Here is a 12,324-nt window from a genome sequence, read left to right as displayed (position 1 = left end):
TGGCTCAGGGTGGAGGACAGAGTAAAACAACTTGCACTGAGCCTAGTCTACAAAATCCGCTACACCTCCCTGATACCGAAGTACATGTCAAACTACTTCCTTAACGTAAATAACCGCCATAACCACAACACCAGGGGGAGCTCCACTAACCACGTTAAACCCAGATTCCGAACTAACAAAGGTCTTAACTCATTCTCTTTCTATGCCACATCAATGTGGGATTCGCTCCCAACAGGTATAAAAGAAAGGGCATCTCTATCCTCCTTCAAAACCGCAATAAAAGTTCACCTCCAGGCAGCTACAACCCTAAACTAACACCCTCCCCGGATTGTTAATAATCAAATGTAAACAATCAAATGCAGATACTTTTTCTTATGCCTTCTGATCTCTCTCTCTCTCTCTCTCTCTCTCTCTCTCTCTCTCTCTCTCTCTGCCCACTACTTGCTGTCCATATCCTACCAAGTCAGACCTACACTGTTTCAATATCCATTTCTCTGTTCTCAATTGTTGATGACTGATGATAACAACCAAACCCCCCCCCCCCCCCCCGCCCCCCTCCACACCCCGGATTGTAAATAATGTAAATAATACAATGTGATGATCTTGTGTGATGACTGTATTATGATGATAGTATACATGATAGTATATATCTGTATCATGAATCAATTTAAGTGGACCACGACTTAAACAAGTTGAAAAACTTATTCGGGTGTTACCATTTAGTGGTCAATTGTACGGAATATGTACTTCACTGTGCAACCTACTAATAAAAGTCTCAATCAAGTATTACAAATAACGCTTTTCAAAACAAAAGCAGCACCGTTGTATTGCACACTCGAGATAGATACTTTTTAAAATTTATTTTGTAATTTATGATTGGCCTCACGCGGGCCGGACAGGGACGTACAAAGGGCCGTATGTGGCCCGCGGGCCGCAGAATGCCCAATTCTGATCCATACTGTAGCTGTGCTGCTCAATCAGCTGTTACAAAAATTTAAATGAGTATTAAAATGTCCATTGAAAAGAAAAGAAAGGCAGAGTGCTTAAAAACCTGTTAACCGTGTTTATATATTAAAAAAAACAACTGTTAAAATAGCAGCAATGAAAGCAAACACAAAATCTAACTTCCTCAAAAAGAAAATCATTTTGTGATGACGAGAGATGACGTCATGACTATTGTTGACAAATATAGTTGCCGGCGACAAATGTTATTGACGACATTTGTCGACAATGCCGACTAATCTTTGCAGTCCTATTCCACAGTTTGAGAATCACTACACTGATGGAGGAAATGCAGTATATATACAAACCAGACGATGCGTTGTTGAGTGTATTATATGCAGATTCTGTCTGTTTTTCCAGAGTGGTGGAGACGAGCACTTGGCAGAAACACACCAGAACTGGATTGTTATGATAGTGATCAGCAAATATCATCCCGATCCATGTACTATAACCTGCAAAGTACAGGAAATACTGTTAGATATAAGCATATAAGTACATAAGTAAATAGATATAAGTATTTTCTCTGCAAAGCACCCTCTTTTCTGAACTGTCAGAATCCAATTTAGACTGAATGACCTCTGATTCATGTTGTCATATATACTGTAGGCCAAAGGTCAGATCCAGACATGTGGGTGGTGTGGCTCGGTTGGTAGAGGGTTCCAGGCTTGATTCCCGCTTCTGACATCTAAGTCACTGGTCACACTTAAGCCATGTGCTCCCAGTGCCACCCACGCTGGTTTAAATGTAGCTTAAAGGTGTAGATAATACGTTTCATTATGTAAAGCGCTTTGAGTGTCAAGAGCGGGGGTCAGCATGCGGCTCTTTAGCGCCGCCCTAGTGGCTCCCTGGACCTCTTTCAGAGATGTGTGAAAATGGAAAAAGATGAATAAAAAAATATATTTTTTGTTTTAAAATATTTTCTGTAGGAGAACAAACATGACACAAGCCTTCCTAATTGTTAGAAATCCCACTGTTTATGGTATCTGAAGAGAGTATTTGGCAAGCACCGTTTAGTCCTACTAATTTCAGTGATCCTTGAACTCATCATAGTTTTTACATGTACAACTTTCTCCGATGCTGCCACAGAAAGACGGGTTTTATGCCACTCTTTCTTTGTCCCATTTTGTCCACCAAACATTTTATGCTGTGCGTGAATGCACAAAGGTGAGCTTTGTTGATTTTATTGATATGCTGGAGTTCTTATCAGGCATATTTGGTCAATCCATGACTGCAAGCTAATCGATGCTAACAGGCTATTTAGGCAAGCTGTATGTACATATTGCATCATTATGCCTCGTTTGTAGGTAAATTTGAGCTAATTTAATTTCCTTTACTTATGTCCTCTTTGTATATATATTTAATTTATATTTGCATGTCTCATGACCAGTGTTGGGTTGGTTACTGAAAAACAGTAACTAGTTACAGTTACTAGTTACTTTATTTCAAAAGTAACTCCGTTACTAACTCAGTTACTTACACCAAAAAGTAATGCGTTACTGTGAAAAGTAACTATTTAGTTACTTCTTCTACTTTTTTTTTTTAAAGCTCCCATTAATGCCCTTTTAGCCTTCATTTTAGTACTGTTATTGCACTGGAGAATAATACAATCTGTTGATCAACTTGACATACATTTGCATCACTGAACTCTGCTAAGCAATGTGCTCTACATACAACACACAAAGACAAAGATATGTTTCAAAGGGCCAATTTATTTCAGGCCAGAACAAATTGACAAAACTATTTTAAATAGCTGCAACATAACATACATAAGTAACAAACAGCATAATAACACTAACACTAACACTAACACTAACCACGTTAAACCCAGATTCCGAACTAATAAAGGTCTTAACTCATTCTCTTTCTATGCCACTTCAATATGGAATGCACTCCCAACAGGTGTAAAAGAAAGGGCATCTCTATCCTCCTTCAAAACCGCACTAAAAGAACATCTCCAGGCAACTACAACCCTAAACTAACACCCTCCCTTCCACATAATACCTCTTCGGATTGTAAATAATCAAATGTAGACACTTTTTCTTATACTTTCTGATTTCTCTCTCTGTGTCCACTACTTGCTGTACATATCCTACCAAGTCAGTCCTACACTGTTTCAATGTCCATTTCTCTGATGATGCAATTGATGACTGAAGTGTTGATACCAACCAAACCTAACCCCCCCCCCCCCTCCATATCCCACACCCCGGATTGTAAATAATGTAAATAATTCAATGTATATACCCTGATGATTATCTTGTGTGATGACTGTATTATGATGTTAGTATATATGTGATAGTATATATCTGTATCTGGACCCCGACTTAAACAAGTTAAAAAACTTATTTGGGTGTTACCATTTAGTGGTCAATTGTACGGAATATGTACTGTACTGTGCAATCTACTAATAAAAGTTTCAATCAATCAATCAATCAATCAACAACATAGCTGTAAAGCTGGCTTCACCTAAGGAAAGCACACGTGACATACACAGAGCCTAACCAGGCAGATTTGAATTGTTGTTTTGGGCTGTAGACGGGATCTTTGATCCAAGACACAACTTACATTTAACTAAAATGTTCTTTTCTTTGTGCTCGACAAAAGAAAAAAAGTGAGAATATCTCATACTTGCCAACCCTCCCGAATTTCACTGCCTCTCCCTGGGACAACCATTCTCCAAATTTCTGCCGATTTCCAGCCGGACTTAAGGCACGCCCCCTGCGGGTCTGAGTGGGGACAGCCTGTCGTCACGTCCGCTTGGCCAACCAAAAAGTAACCACAGAACACTATACCGTATAGGCGTATAGTGTTCTGTGGTTACTTTTTTGTTGGCCAACGGTTGTATTGCGCACCCCCCTCCCCTCCCCTCCCCTTCCCACACTCAGACACACAGTCACACGCACACACAGAGAGCGCAGAGGAAGAATCAGAAGCACGTCTCTGCTTCGCTGGAATAAAACACACCCAGATCCTCAGTTTCTAGCCGATACTACATAAAAAGTAACGTAAAATAACGCAGTAACGCATCATGTAGTAACGGTAACTGAGTTATTGAATATAAAAAAATAACGCGTTAGATTACTAGTTACCGCCGAAACTAACGTTTACTTAGTAACGCGTTAGTCCCAACACTGCTCATGACGCATTATCTGTATGTAATATTGGCTGCATTTCTCATAGTTGTTTGTGCGCCATGTTGTTCCAGACCACAGCAAACGTTACCCAGCTTGCAAAGATTGTAATAAATCCATTAGAAGAAGACAGCCTGCCCTTTCCTTAAACTTGGACACACACATCTATACCTTTCGCCATTCTGAGCCAGTCATTTCCAGAAGTTATCTCATCCTGTGAGAAGCCTCAATTTTACTAATGTTTTCCAATGTTGCAAAAATGTGTAGAATAAAAATTAAAACACAACATCTCTGTCAACAAAGATTTGCATCAGCCTTTGATAGCTAATATGGACACTTACATCACGTGTTGCCTTCATTATAACACTTATATAAGGCTTACCATGAATTGATTAACGTGGACCCCCGACTTAAACAAGTTGAAAAACTTTTTCGGGTGTTACCATTTAGTGGTCAATTGTACGGAATATGTACTGTACTGTGCAATCTACTAATAAAAGTTTCAATCAATCAATCAATCAATCTTTAAATTGTTTGCGGCTCCAGACAGATTTGGGGGGGGGGGGGATTTTTGGTCCAATATGGCTCTTTCAACATTTTGGGTTTCCGACCCCTGGTCTAGAGGTAAGCCTTGTATAAATATAATGCAATCATAATCATATAGAGTTATAAAATAGTGTATATATGACAAGTAAATATATAAACACAAGTTTCTCCTTCAAACTGTCAGACATAATTTCTACTTTGGAAATCAAGATGAACCAATCGTGATCCTACAGATAGCTGAGATAAAAAAAAAAGATTATAGAACCCAATTCTTTTTTTTTTTTTTACATTTTCATAGTTGTGCCATGCAGTTGCAATTTTCACTCCTAATTGTATATACAGGTCTGTGGAACCGTCTTAGGCCAGGGGTGTTAAACTCGTTTTCATTGAGGGCCACATCGCAGTTTTGGCTGCCTTCAGACGGCCACTTGTTGCAGTGAATGAATGAATGTATAATCGCCTCATTATATTTTTAAACAATTTCTTATGCCAGTGATTCTCAAACTGTGGTATGCCAAAGAAGCCTGTAAATATGTACCGTACATGGAGTACCACTGTTGATGATGTTAGTGCATTGTGTGTAATGTTACAGTGGCCAAACATATTAAATATACTTGTTAAGTAAAACCTCTGCCTTGTTTTTAAAGAATACTTAGACCCACTACGCTACTGTGTTTTAATGTTGGTCATTATGGTGGTATTTGGAGAGCCAAGTGTTTTCTGAGGTGGTACTTGGTGAAAAAAGTTTGAGAACCACTGGCCTATGCGTTTGATTATTAGATTTTTATACATACAAATTGATGGATAGCTTGCTTTGAAATTATAAGTTAAAGGGGAACATTATCACCAGACCTATGTAAGCATCAATATATACCTTGATGTTGCAGAAAAAAGACCATATATATTTTTAACCAATTTCCGAACTCTAAATGGGTGAATTTTGGCGAATTAAACGCCTTTCTATTATTCGCTCTCGGAGCGATGACGTCACAACGTGACGTCACACCGGGAAGCAATCCGCCATTTTCTCAAACACATTACAAACACCGAGTCAAATCAGCTCTGTTATTTTCCGTTTTTTCGACTGTTTTCCGTACCTTGGAGACATCATGCCTCGTCGGTGTGTTGTCGTAGGGTGTAACAACACGAACAGGGACGGATTTAAGTTGCACCAGTGGCCCAAAGATGCGAAAGTGACAAGAAATTGGACGTTTGTTCCGCACACTTTACCGACGAAAGCTATGCTACGACAGAGATGACAAGAATGTGTGGATATCCTGCGACACTCAAAGCAGATGCATTTCCAACTGGACTGGACAGATCAGCTTTCAGGAAAAGAGAGCGGATGAGGGTATGTCTACAGAATATATTAATTGATGAAAACTGGGCTGTCTGCACTCTCAAAGTGCATGTTGTTGCCAAATGTATTTCATATGCTGTAAACCTAGTTCATAGTTGTTAGTTTCCTTTAATGCCAAACAAACACATACCAATCGTTGGTTAGAAGGCGATCGCCAAATTCGTCTTCGCTTTCTCCCGTGTTGCTGGCTGTCGTGTCGGTTTCGCTTGCATACGGTTCAAACCGATATGGCTCTATAGCTTCAGTTTCTTCTTCAATTTCGTTTTCGCTACCTGCCTCCACACTACAACCATCCGTTTCAATACATGCGTAATCTGTTGAATCGCTTAAGCCGCTGAAATCCGAGTCTGAATCCGAGCTAATGTCGCTATATCTTGCTGTTCTATCCGCCATGTTTGTTTGTATTGGCATCACTGTGTGACGTCACAGGAAAATGGACGGGTGTATATAACGATGGTTAAAATCAGGCACTTTGAAGCTTTTTTTGGGGATATTGCGTGATGGGTAAAATTTTGAAAAAAACTTCGAAAAATAAAATAAGCCACTGGGAACTGATTTTTAATGGTTTTAACCCTTCTGAAATTGTGATAATGTTCCCCTTTAAAGGTGACAAGCGGATTCATTCAGTATATTCCTTTTTTTCCCCCCCAAACAAATTGTAATATAGTATATAATAACCAGGGGTGCTCAAAAAATCCATTCACATCTGAATCACATCTTTTTCTTATTCCGATTATAAATTGATTCATAATTTTCAAAAATCTAAAATGGAACCTTGAGGAACACCAAGTTTTGTTAAAGAAGTTGAACAAATTTACAAATGGCTACATCATAATTGTTGTTGTTTACCTGCTGATTAGTGACAATACCGACTATTCTATTCTATTATATTCTATTCTAATGACAGCATCTGTAGTAAACAAGCTACAACAACGCCTTAGTTACATAAATTACATTGCAAAAAAATGTGTAACTGCTAAAAATGTGAGGTCTTAAAGGGGTGCCTTGAGGAACAGTTATGTAAATCACAAGTTTGGACCCCAGTTTGCTAACAAAGTTGAAATGTCAATGCAAGGATCTGCCAATGTGTTTACAGTAGTCCAAATTACTATATACAACAGGAGCATGAATTTCATGCAAAAATGTTTGTCTCCAAAGTTTTGAGCTGACCTTGGCGGTCAGTATGGTTGTCTGCCATATGTCAAGTGGTAATGATGGTACATTTACCTGCATCCATAGTTTCATATCCTCTCTGCATAATTGTCCGGTCAATGCGGGACACCAGCCATGTTCCCAGCACAATGCTGATGAGCAGCCTCATGATGCAGGTGCTCATCCCCAAGATCACGTTATAGAAAAAGAAGAAGTAGTTGAAGCAGTGGAATGCTTTCCTAAGAGTGAAAGGGAGTGGTTAATGGGATTTCAAATTACTTTAATTTACAGTAAATCCTTGTTATTAGCAGGTGTCACGTTTAAAGACCCCTGCAACCAGCAAAAATACACAAATAATGTTTGCACGCATAAAAAAAACCAACTGAAAAAGCCTGTGTTTGGAACTCTGATACCCTAATACCCTAATTACAAAAGTGTGCAGTAAAACAGCATCAAGTCGTCTCAAAGTATCTTCCATCCATCCATTTTCTACCACTTGTCCCTCTAGGGCAAGGATGTCAAAGTTATCTATGGCCCCCGGGATGATATTTGACTAGTATTAAAACCGGCCCGCAGGCCACAGCCGCCTGCTGCTGTTTTGCTCGCGCCAATACTCCATCAGTGTTGGCACTAGGCATTTTCAAAATAGGGTCCCAGGGACCCCATCAAGTCATAAAAATGGGGTCCCACAGTACATTTTAGGGGTTCCACTTTTTTGTAATCGTTTTGAAAACAAATGATTATTGTATGCATTAGGGTTGCACGGCATACCAGTATTAGTATAGTACCACGATACTAATGAATCATATTCGGTACTATACCACCTCTGAAAGGTACCGGTCCGCCATCCCCACCCCACCGTAGACAAACCCCATTGGTGGATCTACACTCAACATCCACTGTAATGATACCAAGTAAAGTAGCGTATATAGTCAATACTACTACGATTACGTTGATATTTGTTGGCTTCACAACATCTTCTTTCGTTTTTTTAAATGTATATTATGTTTACAAACTCAGGAAATACGTCCCTGGACACATGAGGACTTTGAATATGACCAATGTATGATCCTGTAACTACTTGGTATCGGATTGATACCCAAATTTGTAGTATCATCCAAAACTAATGTAAAGTATCAAACAACAGAAGAATAAGTGTTTATAACATTTTAACAGAAGTAAAGAGAGAACATGTTAAAAGAGAAAGTAAGCAGATATTAACAGTAAATGAACAAATAGATTAATAATTGATTTTCTACCACTTGTCCTTAATAAGTTTGACAAAATTATAGAATGGAAAATGACACAATATGTTACTACATAAGTCAGCAGCTAAATTAGGAGCCTTTGTTTATTTACTTACTACTAAAAGACAAGTTGTCTTGTATGTCCACTATTTTATTTAAGGACAAACTTGCAATAAGAAACATATGTTTAATGTACCGTAAGATTTTGTTGTTAAAAAAAAGCCAATATTGCAATTTTTTGTGGTCCCCTTTATTTAGAAAAGTACCGAGAAGTACCGAATAGTATCGAAATAATTTTGGTACCGGTACCAAAATATTGGTATCGGGGCAACACTAGTATGCATTATCCTGTTATATCTCACATTCTATATTGTGTTTTGGAAAAAGGTTGTCATAAACGTTACTTAATTTTTTTTTTAAATAATACAAAAAAACCCCCAATCTTTATGCATATGTAATGTATTCAGTTATAAACATTCATTCACTTTCTTCTTTACGTCATGGATCTAAACTTTTCCGCTGCTGGTATTTTTTTCTATATTTTTATTGTCATACTTTCAGAATGTGTTTGTTCTATTTTTTAACCAAGGTAAGACAAAGAAAACAATCTGAAGTCGTCTTTGTTTTTTAGTTTTAATGCCATGATTTTAATAGTCCGGGCCGTGTGTGCACATATTTTCCTCCATGTGGGCCTTGAGCTAAAATTTAGTTTGACACCCCTGCCCTGGGGGTTGCTGGTGGGCTGGGGCCTATCCCAGCTCCACTCGGGCGGAAGGCATCGTACACCCTAGACAAGTGGGCACCTCATCGCAAACAAAATTCACACTCCTATTCACACACTAAGGCCAATTTAGTGTTGCCAATCGGCCTATCCCCAAGTGCATGTCTTTTGGAGGTGGGAGGAAGCCGGAGTTCCTGCTGGTAACTGTTGAGTGAATTAACTTGTGAGACAGCACCCTCTGCTGCATTTACAGCTGAGCCTCAAATTGGCAGGGCTTTACTGAACTTGTATCCACTTTTCGTACTACTTGAGCAAATTCAACGGGATACGTTGCTGTTGTCATCTTTATCCTTTGCATACTGTTCAGTTCAGTTTTAGTTTATTTCGAACATGCATAAAGATACAATGTAATTTCATCACACATTTTCAGTTGTTAAATTACAGCAGGTCCGAAAAGGAGTAGGAAAAAGCAGAGATTATTTAATCCTACCCCTTTTCATACCATAGCAATTTTATCCAATTTCCTTGTTCTCTGTAACAGAACAGTGAACAAATAAATAATAAATATATAATATACCATAGTAAGCAAACAAATATTAAATACATAAATTATCTTTGTCTCAATAAAAAAAAAGAACCAAGTCAAGTATTTCACACATATATATATATATATATATATATATATATATATATATATATATATATATATATATATATATGAAATACTTGACTTTCAGTGAATTCTAGCTATAAATATATATTTCTTTTATTATCCATCCATCCATCCATTTTCTACCGCTTATTCCCTTCGGGGTCACGGGGGGCGCTGCAGCCTATCTCAGCTACAATCGGGCGGAATGCGGGGTACACCCTGGACAAGTCGCCACCTCATCGCAGGGTTCTTTTATTATATATATATATATATATATATATATATATATATATATATATATATATATATATATATATATATATATATATATATATATATAAGAAATACTTGACGAAATACTAAGTCAAGTATTTTATGTATATATATATATATATATATATATATATATATATATATATATATATATATATATATATATATATATATATATATATATATATATATATATATATATATATATATATATATATATTAAAAAAATAAATACTTGACTTTCAGTGAATTCTAGCTATAAATATATATTTCTTTTATTATATATATATATATATATATATATATATATATATATATATATATATATATATATATATATATATATATATATATATCAAATAAATACTTGAATTTCAGTGTTCATTTATTTACACATATACACACATAACACTCATCTACTCATTGTTGAGTTAAGGGTTGAATTGTCCATCCTTGTTCTATTCTCTGTCACTATTTTTCTAACCATGCTGAACACCCTCTCTGATGATGCATTGCTGTGTGGCACGCACAAAAGTGCTTTCATCCAATGCACTAGATGGCAGTATTGTCCTGTTTAAGAGTGTCACAACATTGCTGTTTACGGCAGACAAACTGCTTTACGGTAGACAAAAACGTGACTGCTGTTGTTGTGTGTTGTTGCCGCGCTGGGAGGACGTTAATGAAACTGCCTAACAATAAACCCACATAAGAAACCAAGAACTCGCCCTCGGTCATTCTACAGTTATAACGTGATTGGGCAGGTACGCTGTTTATATTATGGGTTAGCAGACTCAGGTCTGCATGGACCTGAGTCCGCCTGAATTTCGGGAGATTTTCCGGAGAAAATTTGTCTCGGGAGGTTTTCGGGAGAGTCTCTGAATTTCGGGAGTTTCCCGGAAAATCCGGGAGGGTTGGCAAGTATGTCTTAAACTAAATCATATTGGTGCTTTGTTTGATGTCTTTGTTTAATCCATTCCATAATTTAATTCCACATACTGATATACAAAAGGTTTTAAGTATTGTACGAGAAATGTTTTAAATGAGATTTTCCTCTAAGGTTATATTTCTCCTCTTTTGTTGAGAAGAATTATTGTACATTCTTGGGTAGCAGGTTATAGTTTGCTTTGTACATAACTTTAGCTGTTTGCAAATGCACCAAATCGTTGAATTTCAATAAATGATTTAATAAATAAAGGGTTTGTATATGTCCTCTATATCCAACATTATAGATTATTCAAATTGATCTTTTTCGTAACACAGTTAGTGAATGAAGCGCACCTTTGTAGTTGTTTCCCCATATTTCTACACAATAACTCAGATATGGTAACACTAGCAAGCAGTAAAGAATATGAAGTGATTTTTGGTCTAGAACATGTTTTGCTTTATTCATTATTGACGTGTTTATTGCTACTTTATGTTGTATATTTTTTTACATGAGGTTTCCAATTCATTTTATCATCTATTATTACACCCAAGAATGTGTTTTATTTTACCCTTTCAATTAGTGATGTCCGATAATGGCTTTTTGCCGATATCCGATATTCCGATATTGTCCAACTCTTTAATTACCGATACCGATATCAACCGATATATGCAGTCGTGGAATTAACACATTATTATGCCTAATTTGGACAACCAGGTATGGTGAAGATAAGGTACATTTTTTAAAAATCAATAAAATAAAATAAGATAAATAAATTAAAAATATTTTATTGAATAAAAAAGAATGTAAAACAATATAAAAACAATTACATTAAAACGAGTAATTAATGAAAATTAGTAAAATTAACTGTTAAAGGTTAGTACTATTAGTGGACCAGCAGCACGCACAATCATGTGTGCTTACGGACTGTATCCCTTGCAGACTGTATTGATATATATTGATATATAATGTAGGAACCAGAATATTAATAACAGAAAGAAACAACCCTTTTGTGTGAATGAGTGTGAATGAGTGTAAATGGGGGAGGAAGGTTTTTTGGGTTAGTGCACTAATTGTAAGTGTATCTTGTGTTTTTTATGTTGATTTAATAAAAAAACAAAAACACAAAAAAAACACGATACCAATAATAAAAAACGATACCGATAATTTCCGATATTACATTTTAACGCACTTTCAATGTCTACTCCGTCTATTTGTATTTGTGTTTGACTTTCTCTTCTACTGCTACCAAATAGCATTATTTTAGTTTTGCTGAGATTCAAAGAGTCTGTTTTTGTCAAACCATCTTTTTAATTTGTTC

The 12,324-nt window shown here is 36.7% G+C and overlaps 1 protein-coding gene across 2 annotated transcripts in view; it reads right to left on the bottom strand.

The window, feature by feature from the left end:
- The window catches only part of stra6l (STRA6-like), a 46,333-nt gene that overhangs the window by 3,172 nt on the left and 30,837 nt on the right, over nucleotides 1-12,324 (bottom strand). For both annotated transcript variants that reach the window (XM_061922808.2, XM_061922809.2), the window contains exons 16-17: nucleotides 7,264-7,427; nucleotides 1,311-1,454 (exon numbers count right to left, since the gene is read on the bottom strand). In XM_061922808.2, coding sequence (XP_061778792.2) covers nucleotides 1,311-1,454; nucleotides 7,264-7,427 — 308 coding nt within the window. The remainder of the gene's footprint in view (nucleotides 1-1,310; nucleotides 1,455-7,263; nucleotides 7,428-12,324) is intronic.

The sequence above is a fragment of the Nerophis lumbriciformis genome, linkage group LG27, assembly GCF_033978685.3.
Source record: "Nerophis lumbriciformis linkage group LG27, RoL_Nlum_v2.1, whole genome shotgun sequence".
Lineage (NCBI taxonomy): Eukaryota > Metazoa > Chordata > Actinopteri > Syngnathiformes > Syngnathidae > Nerophis > Nerophis lumbriciformis.
This window is presented reverse-complemented; position numbering and strand designations above follow the sequence as displayed.